We start from the raw sequence: 20,909 nt of genomic DNA, 5'->3' as shown, positions 1-20,909 counted from the left end.
TGATTGTGTGTCTTAAGTCTTTTTTTTTTTTTAATAGCTGTCAACCCTACATGTTTCTAAAGTCAAAACTATGTATGTTAATTAACTATTGCTATGTTAACAATTTACGCCAAAACATAGATGCTTAAAACAACAAACAGTTATTATGTCACAGTTTCAGAATCGGGGATCTGGGAGACCCTTAGCTTGGTGGTTTTTGCTCAGGTCCCTCATGAGCTTACAGTCATCTGAAGCTTAACCTGCACTGAAGGATTCACTTCGAAGATGACTCCCTCACATGGTCGTTGGCAGGAGGCTTCATTTCCTCACCACATGGATCTCGTAGGCTGCTTGGGTGACCTCATGACAGGCAGCTTCCACCAGAGTGAATGATCAAGACAGTAATAGGAGATGGCTGTCTTTCACGACGTGTCCTCAGAAATGTCATTGTCACCTCTGCAATATTCTAATGATATAGAGGTCAGCTCTATTCAGTGTGAGGGGACTACACAAGAGAGTGAATACTCACGTGTTTATTGCTTGGTCTCTGCTAATTTTTGTATTGTGGAGTTAATCTTTCTAATTTCTAAAAATATAAAGGATACCAACCCCTTATCATACGCTATACATGTGCAGGAGTCATTGAGGGTCATCATAGAGGCTGGCTACCAATCTGTGTCACAAAGTGTAGGCCTAGAAGCCTCACCATTACTCTTTGCTTCATCCTATTCTCTTTCTCCCTAGGTAATATGTTTTATTGCTTTTACTTTTTTCTACCATTGATTCTTTCTGAAAATACAGTACACAAAACGTAGCTTATATATTTTTTTCCCTCAGATCATAGCTTACTCTAAACTCTGTTGGCACCTTGCCTTTTTGCTTAATATATCCTGTAGCTCTCTCCGTCTTCAAGTAGGTCAAGTTGTTCTTCCTTGTTTACAACTGAACACAGACTTCTTAATTTTCAGAATACTGTGACAGAGAGTGAGTCCTGTTTTGGACTTGAATGAAGTGTATTTAAAATAAGTAAAAGAAATACATTGTAGAGGTAGTATTTAACCACAGGGTCGGCATTTTCACAATGAGTTCGAAGCAGATTAAGAAAAAAATAGAGCGTGCACTTGCTTTCAGAATTGTTGTACCCTGTCATTTTTTTTTATTGAGGAAAATGATTAGGCTTTTTTGAGTGGGAGTTCCTTAGGCTCACTGGCAGCAGTCTACTACATGGAGCTTTAATCTCAGACTTCTCGATGATACCTAAGTTAATGTTTATATTAAATGAGATAACATGTACAAAACTCCTTTTAAGCTAACGCTCTAGAGTTATGCCTGGGTTCTGGTGATGGTTCTTACTAGCTGTGATGTATTGACTCCAGGTAAGTTGCTTAATCTTTCTGTACTGAAAAAAGGATTGCTAATGAGGTTGATTTCTTTTTCCCCTATGTATTCATTGTGTGTTCTTTGCTCATTTTTGTACTATAGGGTTAATTCTTCTGATTTCTAGGAATTAGAACCCACTGTCAAATGCTCTGCATAGTCCTCCCCTTTGATTATATTTCTGTACCGGATTCTGGTCACTTCCGTTCTAAAATTCAGTTATGAAATACGATCTAGGATCAAGGCAGCATCTTCTAAAAGGTGGTTAACTTCTGTACTACCTTTTGTGCTATCGATAAATCTTGAACCATTAAGAAAGCATTTAAGAAACTTTTTGTCAGTTTTTGGTTGTATTTGTGAAGAGGGTTAATAGCTTAAAAATAGTTAAGCAAATTTTATTTCTATCATAAAAAGCATACCACTGCTTGCTAGGAAATAATCCGACTATCAATAAGGGCATAGCTCATTTAGTGCTGCAGTACGTAGGGCTGGGCACCCAGTCCAGTAGCGTGGGTTCTGTCCTGGGATCGCAGCCTGTGAGCACTAGCTGCCTCCTGCATCTCAGTTTGAATGGCACTAGATAATGCATTGACTTTTTTTTAGTCATTGTCTTTTTCCGCCAAAAGTATGCTATTTACCTGTTGTCTTTTGATTAACAGCAGGTAGTTTGAGTATTTTTTAAAGATTCAGCAACATAAAGTTGTTTTAAAGATTTAAATACTAGCTAGATTTTTTTAAAAATTTCAATTCTAGCTAGATATTAACAGTGCAAGTTTTATTGCTCTCTAGGCATTAGATCTAGCTAAATCCACCATTAGAACAACTGTGAAGTAGCAGAGATGATAAAGACATGAACCAGTAAATTCTTATGTGTTTGGAAATCACAGGAGCTGTTAATGGTATTTGCCCCTTTCCTCAAATTTTTATTTATTGATTTTTATGGAACATTAGTAGTACATATCTGTGGGCAGTTGGGTTTGGAAACATTAGTTTTTCTGGAATTTCTGAAGTAACCACTCGTGTTATTTGCTGCCGATAAGAGTTCTCTGCAGTTATTCCACAGCAGAGTGGCCACACTTGTTAAATTGTTCATTCTTCTCTCCTTCATAGACAGTTAAAGGGGAACAAACACATTCTTGTGTCTTGGTTCTCAGTGTGTTTATGTGTATGAATGGGGAGAGAATTCAATGTGCTTTGAAAGCGTTTCTCTTCTGCTGCGTTAAACCTGCCTCTTTGCCTCGTCTTGTCTCCTTTAGGTCAGATGTACCAGCAGTACCCGCAGCAGGCTGGCTATGGCACTCAGCCACAGGCGCCCCCCCAGCCGACGCAGCAGTACGGTATTCAGTATGCAGGTGAGCGGGTGTCCAGAGGGAGCTGTCTCTGTACTTGAGAAACTTTAATTCTTTCCTCCTAATTCCTTGATTTGTTACAGTAGGCATTAAGTATTTCTTTGGGGGGGGTGGGGGAAATAACACTTGTTTTATTTATTTTTAAATATTTTGCATAAAAATTTTTACTGTAAATCACCATTTCAGTTTTCCAGTGGGCAAGTAAAACTTACAATCATAGTAGATGATTCAGTAATAACCTGTAGTATAAAAAAGTTTTTAATACAAAGTTACCTCCTACTGATGCGATGACTTACCTGCTGGGTCATGTAGAGCTACAAAAATGCAACATTTTTTCCTCCATTATATGTAACACATTATACCAGTGTACTCTTAGTAACTAAAAGCATTAACAGTTCCCTCATGGAACTTTCCATGGAACATGGAAAGAGGTGGTCTTATTAAATGAGAACCAAATTAAGCTACATAGGTTTTTAAATCTCCCAAAAGTATGTAGGAATACCAAAAACAGGCCATAAAAGTAGAATTGTGTAAAACGTAATTCAGGCAACTAAGAACATAAAAATCTCTCAGTGTAGCTTTGAATACTGTGGTTATAATTCAGGTAATTTTTATGTTTGTTATATCTGAGAATTTTGTGTTCAACTCTTGTTTTACAGTCAAAGATTTAAGTATCAAAATTTCAACTGTAATTTTAGAAAAGTAGTAAGATTAACTCTACAAAAATGAGCAAAGAACATGCAATAAATACAGGGGGGAAAACAGTCAACCTCATTAGCAATCCCTTGCGTACACATTATCTCACTTAATATAAACATTAACTTAGGTATCATCGAAAAGTCTGAGATTAAAGCTCCATGTAGTAGACTGCTGCCAGTGAGCCTAAGGATCTCCCACTCAAAAAGGCCTAATCATTTTCCTCAATAAAGATGACAGGGTACAACTATTCTTAAAGCAAGTGTGTGCCCCTTTTTTTCCCTTAAATCTGCTTGGAACTTATGGTGAAAACGCCACCCCTGCCGTTAAAAGTTTCAGAAACCATGTTGCCCCCAAAGCCTAGAATATTTACTGTCTGGTCCTTTACAGAAAAACGTTTGCTGACCCCCTGAATTAGACCATAAAATTCTACCATTGGAGTTTGACATATTTTAACACAAAGAACAATTTTTATTTGGATTGGATTTGCTGTGGAGTGATTTAACCTGTGGCTGCTAGTTTTTAATTATATAAAATAGGTGGAATGAATTTGAACTTGGACTATAATACTGGGGGAAGGCTATTTTTAGGATGCAGTCCTTTAAGGAAAATCTGTGTTACAAATTATATAATTTGTAGAAATAATAGATATTAGAGTGGAAAAGAGCTAGTTATCTAATCCAGGGGACTTCAGTCTTCACCATACTTCAGAATCACCTGGAGAGGTGTTTTTTGAAAGTTACAGGTGCTTGGGCTCTACTCACAGTGATCTTGTTTTATTTGGTCGAGGATGGGACTCAGGCTTTTTTGTTTTAAATGCTTTGCATGTCATTCTAAAGTGCAATCAGGGTTGGGGACCACTGATCTTGTCCCACCCACTCATTTTATAAATGAGACAACTAGGGTTCAGAGAGTTGTGATGCATCAAAGGACATGCAGCCATTTAGTGGGGGAACCAGACCAGAACCCAGTACCTTTGACTTTGTAGTTAATTACTTCCCTATATCATTCTACATTCTCCAACCATCACCAGGGGTTGGCAGACTTTTCTGCCATAAAAAGCTAGATAGTAAATATTTTAGGCTTTGTGGACCATATGACTCCTTGTTCTTTAAAATTCATTTATTCAGAGAACCACAGGAGTTCCATTTCTTGCCATTTCTGGCGATTTGCACCAAAGTTAACTCATTTATTTTGTTTTTCAAGGGAGGGGATGGTGGTGGGAGGAGGAGAGTATATACATATAGAGGTATTGCTATATTATGGTCAAAGACTAATAGGTTGCTAATGAAACAGCATCTTAGGCCCTTAGGGGTTATTCCCTCGCTTGAAAATTAGATATGATTGTCCCCAGATGCTGTTAAAAAGCCAGTTTAGATTTCACTTGCCAGGATGAGAAGACAGCTTTTTTTTTTTTTGCTCACAATCTTAAGTCGAATAGATATTTTCAGTATAAAAGCTGAGTCCTTCTGTTTCTCCAAAAACTTACAGTAAAAAAATTTTATGTAGAGGATAGGAGAAATTGTATGACATCAGGGTTTCATCATGAATTGACTTTAGTTCAGTATTTAGGTACTGCCATGAGTAAAATGCATTAGATATTTGATTTACTTATTAAAAATTAAGCTTGCTCTTAATGATTTTAGTCAGGGTCTTCACTGAGTAAAGTTTAGTTCTTTTCGAATTATTATCTCTGTATTTCTGATCCTGCTAGTCCTATTAACTTGAATCTGGGAGATATGGAAATAGTCAACTAAACACTCTGCTTGGAGACTCTAAGTGGTGGTGCTAACATTGGACCATCTTTGACACTCTGCTGGTTTGGCAGTTTCCCTCTGTGACCTTTTCCAGTTTTATTCATGGACTATGTCAGAAAGGTTTCTTTCATGAGTAAATTTTGAACCCAGGTTCAAGGTGAGTTCAGAGTATACTCAAATTCATTCAATCCTTTTTATTTTTTTAAATGCAGGGTTGTACATATTTTAATAATTTTCTTATGTATCTGGTATTTAATGCTGACAGGATTCCAGTCAATGGAGAGGTTTCATTGCAAGTAGCTGCAGGTGTGTTTCATGGTAGAGATAAAAGTGTTTAGTGAAGCAGACCTTTTATTTTAAAAGGCTTTACATCCTAGTAACTAATGAATCTAGATGTTGATTTTTGTGGGTCAACATGATATGCTTTCTGTGTGTTACATTGTTACTGCTAAGCCAGAATTTTGAATTGTAAAGGCAAAAACATCAGATACCAAATCTAAAAGAAAGACTTTAAGGATTGTGAAAATTGGCACTTAATATTTATTCTTAAACGGCTTAGTTTTTATAGAGTGAATAAACCTTAAAGCATCTCATTAGCACAGTAAGATGTATCTGTAGCACCATTGTTTCATTTAAAAATATTCATTCTCTACAAATAAAGTGTGTTTTTATTTGGTACTGTTATTAAACAGGCCCCTCAGAACCAGGTTAATGACTAGCTTTTGCATTAATTCCTACATTTATCATTTGAACATCTACTCTATAGTGGGAGTTATGCTAGAACAGGAATTTGCTCTCAGGGATTATACAGTGTAGGAGGAGTTGAAGTAGAAGAAGTGTATATAGTGGTTTTAATTTTAGAGGGTTTACAGAATTGTCTAGAAAGTGCTTCTTGGATACTATGTGGTCTTGAGATATAGACTCTGCTACTCTACTTGTTGCATAAATACTTAGGATTAAGTTTGTTAAATTTCTCGTCATTTTTTTGTCCATAACAGTAAGACTAATTCTCTGGAAAATGGTCACCAAAAGGAAAAATAAGATATGTACGTTTTGCCTTTTCAGCAGGCTACAGTCAGCAGACTGGACCCCAGCAACCTCAGCAGTTCCAGGGATATGGCCAGCAGCCAGCTTCCCAGGCACCGGCTCCTGCCTTCTCTGGTCAGCCTCAGCAACTTCCTGCTCAGCCGCCGCAGCAGTACCAGGCGAGCAGTTACCCTCCACAGACCTACACTACCCAGACTTCTCAGCCCACTAATTACACTGTGGCCCCTGCCTCACAACCTGGAATGGCTCCAAGCCAACCCGGGGCCTATCAACCAAGACCAGGTTTCACTCCACCTCCTGGGAGTACCATGACCCCTCTTCCGAGCGGGTCAAACCCTTACGCACGTAGCCGTCCTCCCTTTGGTCAGGGCTATACCCAACCTGGACCAGGTTATCGATAAGGAGGCTCAGTTACACTGATGAACGTAGCTGCTAGCTGTTTGCCTCCCAAAAGACTCCAGTACTACTATTTTAATTTGTATTGAAGTTCAGAAGTTTAAAAAGCAGAGCATTTTTTTATGATATCATTGTTGCTGTTAATTGAAAGTTAATTTGCTGGAAGAAAAAAAAGACCAAAATGAAAGTTTTTTTTCCTCCCCTGCTTAAAATTGTAGCAGCTCCCTAGTTATTTTGGAACACTACTCTTACATGTGTGCAAAGTGATTGACTTTCTAGCTTGCCTTGTCCAGAGGATATTAAAATGCTAGGTTGAAGTTCAGCCATCTTACTTGGCTTTTTACTATTAACATGATGTACTAAAGTAAAGTAGATCCCTTTGCGAAGACTAGATATTATGTATAAATGTAACAAACAAACATTGATTGATAGGTTAATAAAGAAAGATGATTGACTCCATTAGTGGTCTTGTAATTTAATTTAGTCATTGACACTCTATGTGTGTGCGTGTATATATATATATTATATATATATATATATATATATATATATTATATATATATATAAATGAGAAAAAAACAAATCCTTATTGATGTTTTGGCCTTAAAATGAAGTATAGACCTTTTATCTTATGCCTTTCTATTCAGAGAAGCACAGTGCTGCTGAATTTTGTCCTGATTTTGGCTTAAAACAATGAAACTAAACTAGATTTCACAAGAAGATATAGATTAGCATTACATATAAACAAACACAATAGATTAGATAGATAGATATAGTATTAAAAGAAAGCTACAAGGGGGGTTTGGTAGATCCTAAATAACTTGTGATTTTCCTTATAGAAATGAACCATTCAGAAATGAAGAAGAACTCAGTCTTCTTAAAAAAAACTACATCTCTTTATTGCAGAGTTTATACTTGTTTGTTTGAAAAATATAAAATGAAGAAGTAAGTAAGTAAGTATTGATAAAACTGAAGCGTGGTGAAAGGTGGTAAGCACAGAAAGGTCCTTTACGGATGAGGGCAACAATGCAGCAGTCCCATCTCCCTCCCCAGATGAAGGAGAAAAATATTATTTTTTTTTTTTTTTTTTTTTTACATAAAAATGAGTCAGATTTTCATTACAGGTTGGGTTAGACAGAATTATGAAAACAGCCCCTGATACATTCATTCCCTAGAGATCTTCTGTGTAAAAATATAGTAAATATCTTATAAAATGGCAGGGATCTCATCATGCATTATCCTTTTGTGCATAGACTTTACAGTCAGTCTCTGTATATAGCTTGATTAGAATTATATTAAAAACAGTAGGAACACAACTGCTTAAAGGGATAGTTTGACAAAGAACATTCAGACATTGTAACATGTTTATGGGTAGAGAAAGAAAAAAATATGTATTTTGAAAGGCTATATATAATTCTCAATTACATTTACAGCTGAAATGAAATTCACTGATTCAAACAAAATCTTTTCAATAATTTGCAGATATTTGAGGAAATGTATACTGTCACGAATGGTTAACTATTTAAATGCTTCAGAAAAGATATTCAGCTGTTGCTAAAAAGTTGAAGTTTAAATAAACATGTGAATATTAGCACCTTTTTCCCCCAGATATATATGCTGAAGATAATTTGATCTAATAAGTTAAACCAAGTAGAGATTTATGGAATTAACTCACCAGTAGGAAGAATACACAATAAAAGTAAGTATTTTTTTAAAAGTATATTAGTTTTTTGATGTTAATTTTGTTATAAAAGTATCTCAAAACATCATTACAACAGTGTGATAAATAATATACAAATGATCTCTTAAAATACCATGAACAGGGAGCCAGCTTCCCCAAAAATGTTATTCTGTTAATGTCAATATTTTGCTTTCTTTAAATGACTTTGTAAAACCTGATAAATATTCTTAGCAATCTTTCTAGTAAACATCTAATATTGCCATTAATTAGATTTTAAACTTTTATACATAGTAAACATAAGAGCTTTAAATGCATGTGACAAATACCATACTGTTTCCAATTATTTTTTGCCATGATGAAACAGAAGGCACTTCTGAACGTGATTGCAGCATCTACCATTTTCCAGGAATTGTGGTCCCACATTCATACCACTGGACATAATTGATTTGGGTGTGACCACCAATTTCTCCAAATTGGACAGGTTCCTGGCGAACTGCTCTGAAATAGCCTAAGAGAGAAAATAATTAATTTTAATAGCTGCTATGTTATATTTTTGTCCTCAATGCTCATAGGTTGAAGGGTGTCCTTGAATGCCTGAAGCTTACTCTAGGTGAAGCAGAATATTTTAGAAAACGGATAGTAAGAGAGGCCCTGGTGTCTTTCCTGAGGTGGTAATGGCTGGCTAAACATCAGGGACACTTGAAACTCCTTGACATCTGCCTTAATAAGCTAGGATGGGATGGTTGGTAGTATTTGAGAGATAAAGCTGAAAGGGGGCAGGAGCTGGAGGGGTTTCGTGTTTTGTTTGAGTATCACTGACCAAGTTCAGTACACACTTTGACCTACCTAAAAGTGTACTTTCTGTACTTTACAGCCTAGTGGTGGTCTATGAAGTTACCTGGTTAAAGGCGTGTTGTACTAAAATGTTAGGAAACAAAAGGAGGGTTGGTCTAAGATTGCTAAATTTCTAAGAACTAAACTTTGATGAAATCTTCCTTCAAGGACCCTACACTAAGTGATTAAAAATTTTGCTGTGAATGTAAAATGTTACAGAAATACACAATTTACAGTATATTTTATATCCGGTTCCTGTGAGGCAGCAGTTTCAATTTTCTGTTAATGAGTTCACAGATTTTATCAAGTCATCTTTTACTGTGGTTGGTATTTTTAGTGCCAGTGACCAAAAGGTGATGCTGAAAAGACTAGCCAAATAATTTTAAGTATTTAACAAGCCCCTCTTGGTAACTCCTGGGTAATATGGATGTGTAATTTACCCTTTCCTACCCTACGTGGACAGGGATTAAATTAACTTTCAGTCTTTTCAATTCTTATTAAACAGCTTGGTGCTAATGTGTCTGTAGCAAGTTACAGTGGTTAGTCATTTCTCAGCAGAATTCTTCTATTTTAATTGTATTTATAGAATTATTTATAAGGCAAGTAATATTCTTTTTTCCTTCTACGGTAGTAGTAAAGCTTTGAATTTCTTTTAAATTTTTTAAAAAGGAATAAAAATAAAATCTGCCTGTGTGCTCAGTATGACAAAAACCATAAAAGTAGTGCATGAATGATTTAAGTTGGGGAAATTAAGCTTCTTTTTTATAGCTGCTTTTTTTTAAACCTGCTCTTTTATAGCTGCTTTTGCAAATTCAGGTTTTCTTAAAGTAGAATGGATTTATATAAGATGTTCTGTAATTTCCTGCAGCTCTAAGGAACAGAGTCTTAAGGAATGGCAGGAAAGTGAAGAAACTTCTATTAAAGTCTTCATGTTAAGGTCTTATGTGGGAAGTCCTTTTTCCTAGGCAGATGGAGGAGTAGTACTACAGAATTATTTTTAAAGTGATTGATTTTCTCAGCGTGAATGTTTTTTGGGTTAATTTGTAAAAGGCTCTTGCTTACGAGGAGGCTCAGAAAACATACCTTCTTTGGTGGGTAACTGGTCAGAAGAGAGTTGCTGTCCTGTGCGTCCATCTAAGAATGAGTCCACGAACTGGCAGTGATCTTCTCCGTGGCCTCTCTGATCACCTATATTATAAAATTTTCCTGAAAAAAACAAAAGGATCATGAAGTATTACTGCCTTTGATATGGGAGGACTCTGAAATAATCAAATTGTTTCAAATAATCCGTCTTCCTTGTTCTTGTACTTCTCCCCCCTTTCTTTCTAGTTCGAGCCACCAGTGTTCCTTGATTGAACTAGTGGAATCGTCTCCCAGCTGGCGTCCCTGCTTTCACTCTTGCTTTTCCCTATTTTTCCTCCCCTCCTCCTTTCACAGTTTAGTCATCTTTGAAAAACGCAACTCAGATAGTGTTACGCCCCTCCATCAATCTCTCCAGCAGTCTTCTGTTATACTCAGAATAAAACCCGGGAGTCCTTAACCTGGTTTCCCAGCTCTGCACAACTTCATGCTGCCTGATCTTCCCCTTACTAAGCCCCAGCTACACTAGAGGAACCGGCGAGGCATTTTCTGCTGCAGGTCTTTGCGTTTCTCTTCCCTCTACCTCTGGTTCTTTATCCCTCGATCTTTGCGTGGTTGGTTCCTTCTCATAGTTTTCTTCTCGGCACAAGTGCTACCTTTTGAGGGGGGGCTTTTCCTAACCATTCTAACTAAAAGAGCTTTCATTCAGCCATTTTTTTCTCCATTTCCATTCCATTTCGCCATTTTCTTTCACCCTTTTTTTTTTCTTCAGAGCACTGTATGAAATTCTTATTTACGTGTTTGCTTTCTGTCTCTCTCCACTAGACTGTGAGCTACAAAGAGCAGGAACGTGTCTGATTTCCTGCTTTGTCCCCAGCACCTGGAACCGTGTCTGAACAAACCAGAGAGTTTTGTTGAATGATTGAGCAAATGTCTACCTTTCTATGTTGGGGCCGATCTTATTTATTTAAAATTTTTACTGTATGAATATAGAAGAGAAAATAACCCACTGAGTCTGGAGCAAGGGGTTATAGCCCTTCCGGCTCAGTGTTTTAACCTTGCTCTTGTCTCTGACAGACTTAAAATCTTAAATACGTCATACTCCTTCCATGATTATTGTTAGATACACTCTTTTTACTACCAGTAGGCTTTTTGTCCTGGGTTGGCTGTAACAAAATTGAGCTTGGATGTGACTAGTTTTTCTACGTTCAAGTTTGCCACGATGGCACTGTTTCAGATTGCATTTTCATTATTTACCTTCTTATAGCATGTCTCAAATCCTAAGATTCCAATAACATCTTGCTCAAAAAGGAAACTTGTATTTACATCACACCTTCGTGTCTGGGACTGTCCATAGAAAAGGCTAAGTTACAGAACGCTGCAAAGCATTTCCTGAAGGATAATCCTCAAAACAGAACTGATGGCCCTGCTTACCTGTGAGGGAGTCACTCAGATAAATCTTGTATCTGAGAGAGTTGCACAGCTGCACCCCTACAAACTTTTTATACCACGTCCTTTTGACATACTGTTTGCCCTTACATTCTGAGTAGGAGTCTGAATTAAAGGGTCTTTCAGTCCAGATGGCATCTCTTCCTGCTGCATAAGGAAAGCACATGGTTTGAGTTTAGTATTTGACTTTCAGTCCTGAAAAGCTGTCTTAAAAGCTTTTAAAAAAGCAGTTTGCCAAGTTCATTGTCAACCTGCCGATAGCTGGTTTTCTCCAGTGCTAAATATTGGAGCCAAAAATATAGGAGTAAGCCCCCAATTACATTTCCGTCAATGATGAGGTAAATCTTGGAGCAGCACGTGTCAGAGTTGACTAGCCTCTGCAGCACTCAATGTAGAACAGCATCCCTTTAGGAGCAAATTTAGGTTTCTTTTTTTGCAGCATATTACACAATTTAAACAGTTGCTTTAATGTGACTTGTTATTAAAAGTGGAAATGAGGGTGCTATATCTTGACTTAATTATTAAACAGAAAAGTTGAGCTGGTCTGTTACAAGAATGGAAAGCAGGTTTTAAAATATTCAACTTGATCCTGAAACAACATAGGCTGTCAGTGTTACTGAATGCTTTAGGTAAGCATTCATACCTGATTGATATTCTAAGAAGACTAAACGGACTAAAGTGATATCATGACTAAAATTCTACCACGCCCGTTCAGTTGAATCACTGTAGGAAAGCGTGTAGTTGTGTTCTCATCCAGGTAGGTACTTACCAGAAACTGGCTCACTCACTCTTGGGTCAGCTAAGGAGAAATAGCAAAGACAGAGTCAGAGGTTATTAGGTAAGTCCCAGTGTTCCAGTGACATAGTGAAGAAGATGGGTGCTGACAGTTGTTAAGGAATCTTGCAAAACAGTACACTCTTACTAAAGTCCAAATTTGAAAATTGTATATTTTGTTTTGGGAATTGTTCTCCAGTGGAGAATCTCCTCTGCCACGTACTCAGCTGTATCTTTTATATATGATTTGTGTAGTTAGTAGTCTTCGTTGCTGTTCTAGATTTTACTTCCATTTTAAAATCTTCCTCCTTTAGTTTCATAAAAAAAACTATTGATGATAAAATCACCAAGATGCCATGAACTGCATTTGGTGTAAAAAATTACACACTAATGCTGTGAGTACAGATGTATGTCATTAAGGAACTGGAACTTAGGCCAAATTAGAAAATTTCATAGCTGTTCATCATGAAAAACTATCACATGAATTCCCTTTCTGGATACTGTGGCTGAGCGTCTGATATTTTGATTCTAGGCATAGAGAGGAGCATTCATTCACTATTGAGTATAGACTGACTACACGCTTTTTTTCTTTTAAACTGATATGCCTAATGTTTTTCTGACATCGAGATAAATGAGGAAAAACCCAAGGGGTGTTTCCTTAAAGGTACCTTCGTCAGTTTGCTTTTTCAAATGGATGGTTTTTTTTTAAATCAAATGCTTTACCCAGTGTTTAGCTAGGTTTCAAACAAGCTATGCAAAACATTGTGACCCTTTATATCCTCGTTAGGAATTACTGCTGATGTGATTACCTGATTCAGTACTGAATGCCACTGTGTTGCTGGGCGGGCCTTCACCAAGTGGGTTTTTGGGTTTCACCTGGAACTCATAGCTGTGTAGGGGGGAAACAAACAAACAAACAAAACAAAAATAATATTCTTAAGTGGTAGGAAGCAAACAATTTTCTTGTCATACTGACATTCTTCCTGATTCTGTTTTGAAATCATGACGGTGAATGGACATATGTTCTAGAAGAAGCTTCAGGAAAGAAAAATCCCTTTAATTCTACTGTTCAAACAGCTTGTTTAATTGTTTTCTAGAAGAAAAGGGTTAAGTTAATAAAAAAGATTGTTGTCTTTTAAAAGCTCCAAATTAATAGAAATAGCTGGGCAGGTTGCTAATGGACATACAGGAAAAGAGGTATGTGGCGGACCCAGGCTAATTCCAGTAACAGGGAGCCTCAGTTAACTTCAAATGTTTAGCTACTTCCTGGGAGCGCAGAATAAGTTCCTTTTTAATTCCTTATTATCCCAACCCTGGGTATAGCCATAGACTTAGGCAATGTTCTTCATTGTGGGGTTTGAGCTACCCATGTCAGAATCACATGATAGAGCTACAGTGGGGAAAGTTTGTTTAAAGTGCAGACTTCTTGTTCCATTCTAGCTACTGAATCCCTTTTTGAGGGGTTCCAGAGAGGTATTTATAATAAGTTCCTGAGGTGAATCCTGTGCCCACTGACATTTGAGAACTACTAGATAAGCTATGGGAGCAGATGTACATGAAAATATTTTGTGGCAAGAAGTTCCTGGTTATAGCTCCTGGAACTTGGGTCTTCTGTGGATCATAGGAAGCCACGATATATTCCGAGTAGGGGCATGGTAGTGTCAGCTCACGGAGAGTATGGGCACAAAGACACTTTTCTCTCCTTCTATAAACTAGATTCATATGGGTCAGGCCCTTAACCCTTTATGTTAAAAAAAACAAAAGACAAAATAAGCCCATATGCCTTGTAGTTATGTTTGATTCTGTCCTTAAGAATTATGCACTAAATTACTATGCAATATTTGACAAATTTCATCCATAGAATACTCAAGCAGAGCAAACCCTTTTAAGTTCAAACAGTAAAGCTATTTGCTGTTTGCCTGAAACTAAGAGTTCCTTTCAGTAGCAGACTTAGCAGGAAAGTAATTTTGAATGTAAAACCAGCTTGAGTCAGCTGATAGAACTGATTGAGACTTAGCAGGAAAGTAATTTCGAATGTAAAACCAGCTTGAGTCAGCTGATAGAACTGATTGAGTTTCAAAACTGTGAAAGACTTTTGGGAGATAATTCCTCTTTTTGAAAAGTTTGTAATTGACTAAGAGTCCAGAACACAAAAAATACTTTGAAAAACAGAAGGATGACAGCTCTTAATTTGGTACAGAGGATACCAAGTGAGCAATAACAGAACTTTCTGGGGCTCAAGGAGTCAGATTTTTGACTGTTGAGGCACTGCTGGAATCTATAAGGCAGGCAGATTCTAGCATTACAATGTGAACATTTTTTGAGTGCTTACTATGTACCAGACACTACATACGAAAAGTAGTACACACAAACCCCAAGAGATAAGTATTTTCCTATTTTTCAGTTAAGAGCAATGACTCTTTTAACCCTTGTACTCTTATTGTCTTTGCCTTTCCAAACTTCCGAACTTTGTGATAGGGGGATTAAAACATGCAGGGTTTTCACTTACTTATCTATTTAAAAAAATTTTTTTAACATCTTTATTGGAGTATAATTGCTTTACGATGTGTTAGTTTCTGCTGTATAACAAGGTGAATCAGCTATATGTATACATATATCCCCTTAACCCCTCCCTCTTGTGTCTCCCTCCCACCCTCCCTATCCCACCCCTCTAGGTGGTCACAAAGCACCGAGCTGATCTCCCTGTGCTATGCAGCTGCTTCCCACTAGCTATCTGTTTTAGAGTTGGTACTGTATATATGTCCATGCCACTCTCTCACTTCGTCCCAGCTTACCCTTCCCCCTCCCAGTGTCCTCAAGTCCATTCTCTCCATCTGCATCTTTATTCCTGTCCTGCCCCTAAGTTCTTCAGAACCTTCTTTTTTTAGATTCCATATATATGTGTTAGCATATGGTATTTGCTTTTCTCTTTCTGAGTTACTTCACTCTCTATGACACACTAGGTCCATCCACCTCACTACAAATAACTTAGTTTCGTTTCTTTTTATGGCTGAGTAATATTCCATTGTATATATGTGCCATATCTTCTTTATCCATTCATCTGTCGATGGACACTTAGGTTGCTTCCATGTCCTGGCTATTGTAAATAGTGCTGCAATGAACATTGTGGTACATGACTTTCTGAATTATGGTTTTCTCAGGGTATATGCCCAGTAGTGGGACTGTTGGGTCGTATGGTAGTTCTATTTTTAGTTTTTTAAGGAACCTCCCTACTGTTCTCCATAGTGGCTGTATCAGTTTACATTCCCACCAACAGTGCAAGAGGGTTCCTTTTTCTCCATACCCTCTCCAGCATTTATTGTTTGTAGATTTTTTGATGATGGCCATTCTGACTGCTGTGAGGTGATACCTCATTGTAGTTTTGATTTGCATTTCTCTAATGATTAGTGATGTTAAGCATCCTTTCATGTGTTTATTGGCAATCTGTATATCTTCTTTGGAGGAATGTCTGTTTAGGTCTTCTGCCCATTTTTGGATTGGGTTTTTTTTGTTTTTTTTTTGATATTGAGCTGCGTGAGCTGCTTGTAAATTTTGGAGATTAATCCTTTGTCAGTTGCTTCATTTGCAAATATTTTCTCCCATTCTGAGGGTTGTCTTTCCATCTTGTTTATGGTTTCCTTTGCTGTGCAAAAGTTTTAAGTTTCATTAGCTCCCATTTGTGTATTTTTGTTTTTGTTTCCACTTTTCTAGGAGGTGGGTCAAAAAGGATCTTGCTGTGATTTATGTCATAGAATTAAAACATTCAGCGTTTTTAGAGTGAAAAACTGCACATGAAAGCATTTTGTAAACTAATCAACTGGTAGAAAGTGCCGTTATCCTTTGCAATAAGACTGCTGATATAAAGCCACCCATCTCACTCATTTAAATAAATTGCACATACATGGGGTGCTTTGGCATAGAATATTTTCCACAGATTAAATTCTAGCTCAGAGGCCTGATGAACTTATTAAAAAGAAATGGTGAACTGAAAGTGGAAAAAGAAATCACAGGCACCTGGACTTGGATTCAAGCGGGCAATGCATTCCACATTCCAGGCCATTGCCAAAAAGCTCTGTGCTTTGGCCAAGTCTGATTGCTGAAATTATTTCCATGTCTTTTTATTTCACAGTTATTTGCACTTCAGCTATATTTGTAGAATGGCCACAAATATTGATAAGCTACTTTTGGGGATTGTTTTTGGTTTTTTTTGCCACCATTTTATGATACTTGACAAGTTTTGAAGAAATCATTTTAAATTAAGCTTAATTAATTGCATGAGAACTAAAAGGCACATATTTTTGGCTGATTAAACAGAAAATATATAAACAGAATATATTTTAAAAGGCAAAAATCTTTCCCAAGAAGCACATTTTATCACAAGATTTATGACACTGTAGGTAGAAGAGAGTAATGTCTCAGAGGAAATACTGATTATACATAGGGAATAAGCATAGGATTTTAGCTGTGCAAAAATCCCATAGGGGAGAAGAAAGTTATTTAAAATAAAAAGTACAGAATAAGTAAAACTTCAAATAGAACGTTTGGAAAATAAAGTTAAGGAAATTTTACAAATACTAGAAAACATAAAGATGAAAAATGAGAGAAAATACGGAAATGAGCAGATTTTTTTCCGGGAATATAAAACTAGGAGGTTCTAGAAGAGAGAGGAGTGGAAAAGGAGGGTAGAAAATTATCCTAGAAAGTTTTTAAGTAATTTCCCAGAATTGAAAAACATGGGTTTCTAGATTTAAAAGGCCTAATATTTGCCCAGCAAGATGAAAAAAGAAAAAAGACTGAAGCAAACAAATTGCAAAATTTCAGAGTACTGGGATAAAGACAAGATCTTAAACGTTTCTGAGAAGAAAATACGTCCTATTCAAAGGATGCAGAATCAGAATGACGTGACATCTCAGCAGCTCTGGAAGTTAGAAAATAATGGAACAATGCTTTCAAGCGTTTATTTTATCCTACAATCTATGTTTGGCTAAACAACAGTATCAGAATAAAACACGGATATTTTCAGACACGTAAGAACTCAAAAATATTATCTTCCATAACCTTTCTTCAAGATGTGTTTCTCAAGAAATTCCAGAAAGCAAGTAAACAAGGAAGACATGGGATATAGGAATTAGGGGGATTCAACATAGGAGAGAGGCAAAAGATGATGGTGAGGGCTTCCAGGAGATGTTGCCATAAACAAACACATGTAACAAATAGATGACTTGAGCACTTGACCATTTGGAGAAATAGTCAGTCTAGACATATGGATTTAATTAACAGAAGAAATAGCTGAAATAATTGAAAATGAGAGAGGCAGGACTAAGATGGTAACATAGGAAGCTCCTGAGCTCTCCTGCCCCCACAGACACATTGAATGCACAGCTGCACATAGAGCAATTCCCTCTGAAAGAGATCCAGAAACTAGCTGAGCAACTCCTATGCATTGGGGAAATGAGAGAATACCCCCATCAAAATGGGTAGCAAAGGCTGAGACACACTTGCCATAAATCCCATCCCTGACACAGCACCATATAATCAGGAGGGAACCCCCAACTCCCAACTTCTTCCTGAGGAGCAAAGGGTTTGTAACCCACATCTGCATCCCAGCTTTTAAGACTCTTACCTGAGGGATGGGTCCCCTAAACACCCAGCTCTGAAAGCCAGTTGGGCTTGTGTTTATGAGACCCATAAGGATATAGCAAATCCACGTATTCACAAGTGCATGAGCACTCACCATGGCTCTGCCCCCAGGGCTCAGTAGAGAGCAAAAGGGCACCATCACCTATCTCAATATTTCTCTGAAAGGTGTTTATCTGCCAGTGTTAAAAGCTGCAACCTGAGGGTCAGGATTTTAATTTAGCAAGCTCTGGGGGCTGTGATCCTCCCTGGAGACCAGGGAAGCCATTGGATGCTCTCCCACCTTCTCTCTCCAGCCTGCTCAAACTTGCTAGTATCTGCCTGGAAGGAGGTTGTAAAACATGCCTGTGCCCTAGTTTTTACAGCTTCTATCCAAAGGGATGCGTCCTTGGATCACCTGGCTCTGATAGCCCATGGGTTACTTAGCCATTCATGAGTCCCACAGGACTGTGGCAAAGAAGCAGTTTTTAACTAGCTGCCCCCCAGGGCTCAGCACAGAGGAAGCAGGCAAAAATGCCCATCTTCCTATCTTTCCCTGAAAGGGGTTTATCTGCATCTTTTAAAAGCTGACACCTGAGGATGAAGCTTTTAGTTTTAGCACACGTTTAGGGGCTGGCTGTGATCCTCCCCAGCGACAGGGAAGTTGGCATACAACTTCCCTGCCCTCTTCCTTCAGCCTGCTACAACAATAAAACCAAGCCACTAGTATTTCCCTGGAAGGGGCTTGTACAAATGGCTGACACCCCAGCTTTTGCAGCTGCTGCCCAAGGAATAGGTCTCCATATTGCCTGTCTCTGAGAGCCGGTGGGCTTGTGTTCACAAATTCCACAGGACTAGCAAACAAAAAGCAGTTTTTAATGGACGCAGGAGCACACTTCCCTACCCTACCTCCCTGCCCTAACTATATCCTGGGTCCAGCAGGCAAAAGCAGCCATCTCCTAGTGTTTCCCTTGAGAAATGGAATATTTCCTGCCGTATCAGTAAACAGGATGTCACAGTCAGCAGCAATTGCAGCCCTCCAATGTGAGCCCTGAGGGAACTCAGGAAGGAAAGAATACCTGCCATCTAGCAGCCATCAGACTGCAGCCACTCCCTGCAGTGAGCCCTGAGGAAACTCAGGATGTAAAAACACTGGCCCCAGATAGCTGAGGTGCATATCAAAGGAATGACTTAAGTAAGCCTAGACTCTTGCATCTTCCCATACATAGAAAAGCGCTAAATTCCTTAACTTGGGATATCTGGTTTTCTTTAACAGTAATCTTTTGATGTTCTGACTACCTGCTCTTTGTTGCAAAACTATATATCCTGGTTCCCCCCTTGCCTCTGCAGAGCAGTTCTCCCAGGGTTACTTGAGATGCTGCCTCCCAGGCTTGAAGTCCTAAAAATTCCCGCCAAATAAAATATAACTCTCAACTTTCAGGTTGTGAATATTTTTTAAGTCGACACCCTGGAAGGGGCTTAACTACATAATTTCCCACCTGCTGCCTAGGGCCCAGCTTATAATCAGCCTGCATGTAGATGCTGACTGTGATCCTCCCCTTTGGTACACTCATGAGTTTTGGCATACCTCTAACTACTAGGAGCCACTAAGAACAAAGAAAGTTGCTTGGACAATCTTAGAGGTTTGAGAAACAAGTACGAGCTCAGGTTGGGCTGATTCAAGAGGTTCATTTCCTACCTGAGACCATTCTATTGAGACTGGGAGAGGTGGCTGTTTTATCTAATGTGCAGAAACCAAACACAGGATCAAGGAAAATGAAGAAACAAGAATATGTTCCAAACAAAAGAACAAGAAAAATCTCTAGAAACAGATCTTAATGAAATGGACAAGTGATTTACCTGATAAAGAGTTTAAAATAAGTCATTAAGATGCTTACCAAGGTCAGGAGAACAATGCGTAAACAAAGTACAAAGGGATAGAAAATATAAAAAAGTGCCAAACCAGAAAACACAGAGTTAAGAATATAATAATTGACCTGAAAACTTCATTAGAGGAGTTCAACAGCAGACTAGATGAGTGGAAGGAAGGATCAGTGGATGTGAAGATGGGGCAGTGAAATGCATCCAATCAGAGGAGCAACAAAAAAGACAGCTTAAGAGATGTATGGGACACCATCAAATGGATCAAGATATGCATTATGTGAGTCCCAGAACAGGGAGAGGGAAAGAAAGGGGGCAGAAAGCTTATTCAAAGAAATAACAGCTGAAAACTTTCCTAACTAGGGTAAAGAAACAGACATCCAGATACAGGAAGTCCAGAGAGTTCCAAATGGAATCCAAAGAGGTCCACACCATGAGACCCACATTAATTTTAAGAGATCCACATTAATGATAATTTAATTGTCAAAAGTTAAAGACAAGGAAAGAATCTTAAAAGCAGCAGGGGAAAAGCAACTTGTTATGTACAAGGGAGCTCTCATAGCAATATCAGCAGATTTTTCAGCAGAAACTTTCAGGCCAGAAGGGACCAGCATGATATATTCAAAGTGCTGAAATTAAAAAAAAGAAAAAATTCTCAGCAAAGTTGCTCTTCAGAATTGAAGGAGAGATAAAGTGTTTCCCAGACAAACAAAAGCTGAAAGCGTTCATCACCACTACATCAGCCTTACAAGAAATGTTAAAGAGAGTTCTTCAAACAGAAACAAAAGGATGCTAATTAGTAACAGGAAAACATGAAAGTATAAAACTCAATGGTAAAAGTAAATACACAGTTACATTCGGAATACTCTAATGTTGAAATTGTGGTGGGTAAATCACTTCTAACTCTAATATGAGAGTTAAAAGACAAAAATATTACAATAACTGTAACTATAATAATTTGTTAACAGATACACAGTGTATAAATGTAAATTG

General features: G+C 37.8%; 2 protein-coding genes across 6 annotated transcripts in view; one reads left to right on the top strand and one right to left on the bottom strand.

Moving 5' to 3' along the window:
• The window catches only part of TFG (trafficking from ER to golgi regulator), a 33,646-nt gene extending 26,586 nt beyond the window's left edge, over positions 1–7,060 (top strand). For 3 of the 5 annotated variants that reach the window (XM_068546844.1, XM_068546847.1, XM_068546846.1), the window contains exons 7-8: positions 2,613–2,708; positions 6,224–7,060. In XM_068546844.1, coding sequence (XP_068402945.1) covers positions 2,613–2,708; positions 6,224–6,606 — 479 coding nt within the window. In that variant the 3' untranslated portion in view covers positions 6,607–7,060. The remainder of the gene's footprint in view (positions 1–2,612; positions 2,709–6,223) is intronic. The other 2 variants (XM_068546845.1, XM_068546848.1) reach the window with 1 other exon arrangement.
• Positions 7,061–8,586: 1,526 nt separating this feature from the next.
• The window catches only part of ABI3BP (ABI family member 3 binding protein), a 113,553-nt gene continuing 101,230 nt past the window's right edge, over positions 8,587–20,909 (bottom strand). The window contains exons 49-53 of the mRNA XM_068545581.1: positions 13,229–13,308; positions 12,415–12,444; positions 11,631–11,792; positions 10,200–10,322; positions 8,587–8,790 (exon numbers count right to left, since the gene is read on the bottom strand). Coding sequence (XP_068401682.1) covers positions 8,675–8,790; positions 10,200–10,322; positions 11,631–11,792; positions 12,415–12,444; positions 13,229–13,308 — 511 coding nt within the window. The 3' untranslated portion in view covers positions 8,587–8,674. The remainder of the gene's footprint in view (positions 8,791–10,199; positions 10,323–11,630; positions 11,793–12,414; positions 12,445–13,228; positions 13,309–20,909) is intronic.

The sequence above is a fragment of the Eschrichtius robustus genome, chromosome 6, assembly GCF_028021215.1.
Source record: "Eschrichtius robustus isolate mEscRob2 chromosome 6, mEscRob2.pri, whole genome shotgun sequence".
In the NCBI taxonomy this organism is placed as follows: domain Eukaryota; kingdom Metazoa; phylum Chordata; class Mammalia; order Artiodactyla; family Eschrichtiidae; genus Eschrichtius; species Eschrichtius robustus.
Note: the sequence above shows the minus strand (reverse complement) of the source record. Positions and strands in the feature narration are given on the sequence as shown.